The sequence below is a fragment of the Otolemur garnettii genome, unplaced genomic scaffold, assembly GCF_000181295.1.
Source record: "Otolemur garnettii isolate 467f Iridium unplaced genomic scaffold, OtoGar3 scaffold00003, whole genome shotgun sequence".
Lineage (NCBI taxonomy): Eukaryota > Metazoa > Chordata > Mammalia > Primates > Galagidae > Otolemur > Otolemur garnettii.
The window spans coordinates 36,537,977-36,539,227 of record NW_003852398.1 but is presented as its reverse complement, the minus strand read 5'-3'; the positions used below and the strand labels follow the sequence as shown (position 1 = coordinate 36,539,227).

Here is a 1,251-nt window from a genome sequence, read left to right as displayed (position 1 = left end):
TTTTTTTTTTTTTTTTTTTTGCTAGGGCTGAGTTTGAACCCACTACCCTCGGTATATGAGGACTGCGTTCTACCCACTGAGGCACAGGTGCGGCACCCAAAAATCAGTGTTTTCTACAGCAAAAGATGAAATGAAATGTTAGTGATGTACAGCAAAATCTTGAGGTCTCTCCCCTTCCAGATTGTTACTGAGAAAGATTTATAAATATCTGACTTACGATTTATAGAATAGACTATATGGAGGATTAGCAGCCAGCAGCTGAGTAATAACAGATATAATCACAATCACAAGAACTGGAAGTAGCTGAATAAATGCAGAATATGTCGTCTGAAAAAGAAAAAAATATTTGTTGTAAGTGTTCTTCATTAATATAAAGCTTAGGCCCACCATAGTAGTTTATGCCTTTAATTCTAGAGCTTTGGTTGGTTGAAGTGGAAGGATTGCTTACGTTAGGAATTGCAGACAAGCCTGAGCAACATAGTGAGATCCCATTCCTACAGAAAATAAAATTAGCTAGGCTTGGTGGTTTGTGCCTGTAGTCCTAGCAACTCAAGAGGCTGAGCCCAGGAATTCAAGATTATAGTGAGCTAAGATTGTGCCGTTTACTCTAGCCTGGGTAACAGACAAGACCCTGTCTCTGAAAAAAAAAAAAAAAGACAAAACCAAAAAGCTTATTTAAATAAAGATAGTTTCCCAAAGAAAATACAAATTACTAATGAGTTGCACAGGGGTGTAGGGGAGGGGGAGGGGGGCAAGACCATAAAGCTCAAGATATCCCTCATCCAAAACTCCAAAATCTGGAACTTTTGAGGTGCTAACATGAGACACAAAGGAAATGCTTATTGGAGCATTTAAGGTTTTTGATTTTCAGATCATGGTTGTTCAACTACTAAATATAATGCAAATATTCCAAAATCTGAAAAAATCCAAAATCCTAAATACATTTGGTCCGGAGCATTTCGTATAATGGATACTCAACCTATACCAAACAACCCTTACTCTCTCTGCCAAGCAGGAAGGAGGCCTACCCACAAGCCGGACTGACACCCAGTAATCCTCCTCTACGGCCAATAAAGCAAACACCTCTAGGTAAGTCTGCCCAGACTGTGCCTCTCCCAGGGGTGGGGGTCTAGGAGCCATGTTAGGGTTATGCAACTCTGTGGCCTTGGCCACAGCTGACTTGACAAGGGGAACATCTAAACTCTTACAGCACATATTCTGTCCTAGAAATTTTTTTTTTTTTTTTTTTTT

General features: G+C 39.7%; 1 protein-coding gene across 1 annotated transcript in view; it reads right to left on the bottom strand.

Annotated features, from left to right (window-relative positions):
* Window positions 1-1,251, bottom strand: part of DNAJC18 (DnaJ heat shock protein family (Hsp40) member C18) — a 43,331-nt gene that overhangs the window by 18,093 nt on the left and 23,987 nt on the right. Inside the window, exon 7 of the mRNA XM_023514636.1 lies at window positions 217-327. Within this exon, the coding sequence (XP_023370404.1) occupies window positions 217-327 (111 nt within the window). The remainder of the gene's footprint in view (window positions 1-216; window positions 328-1,251) is intronic.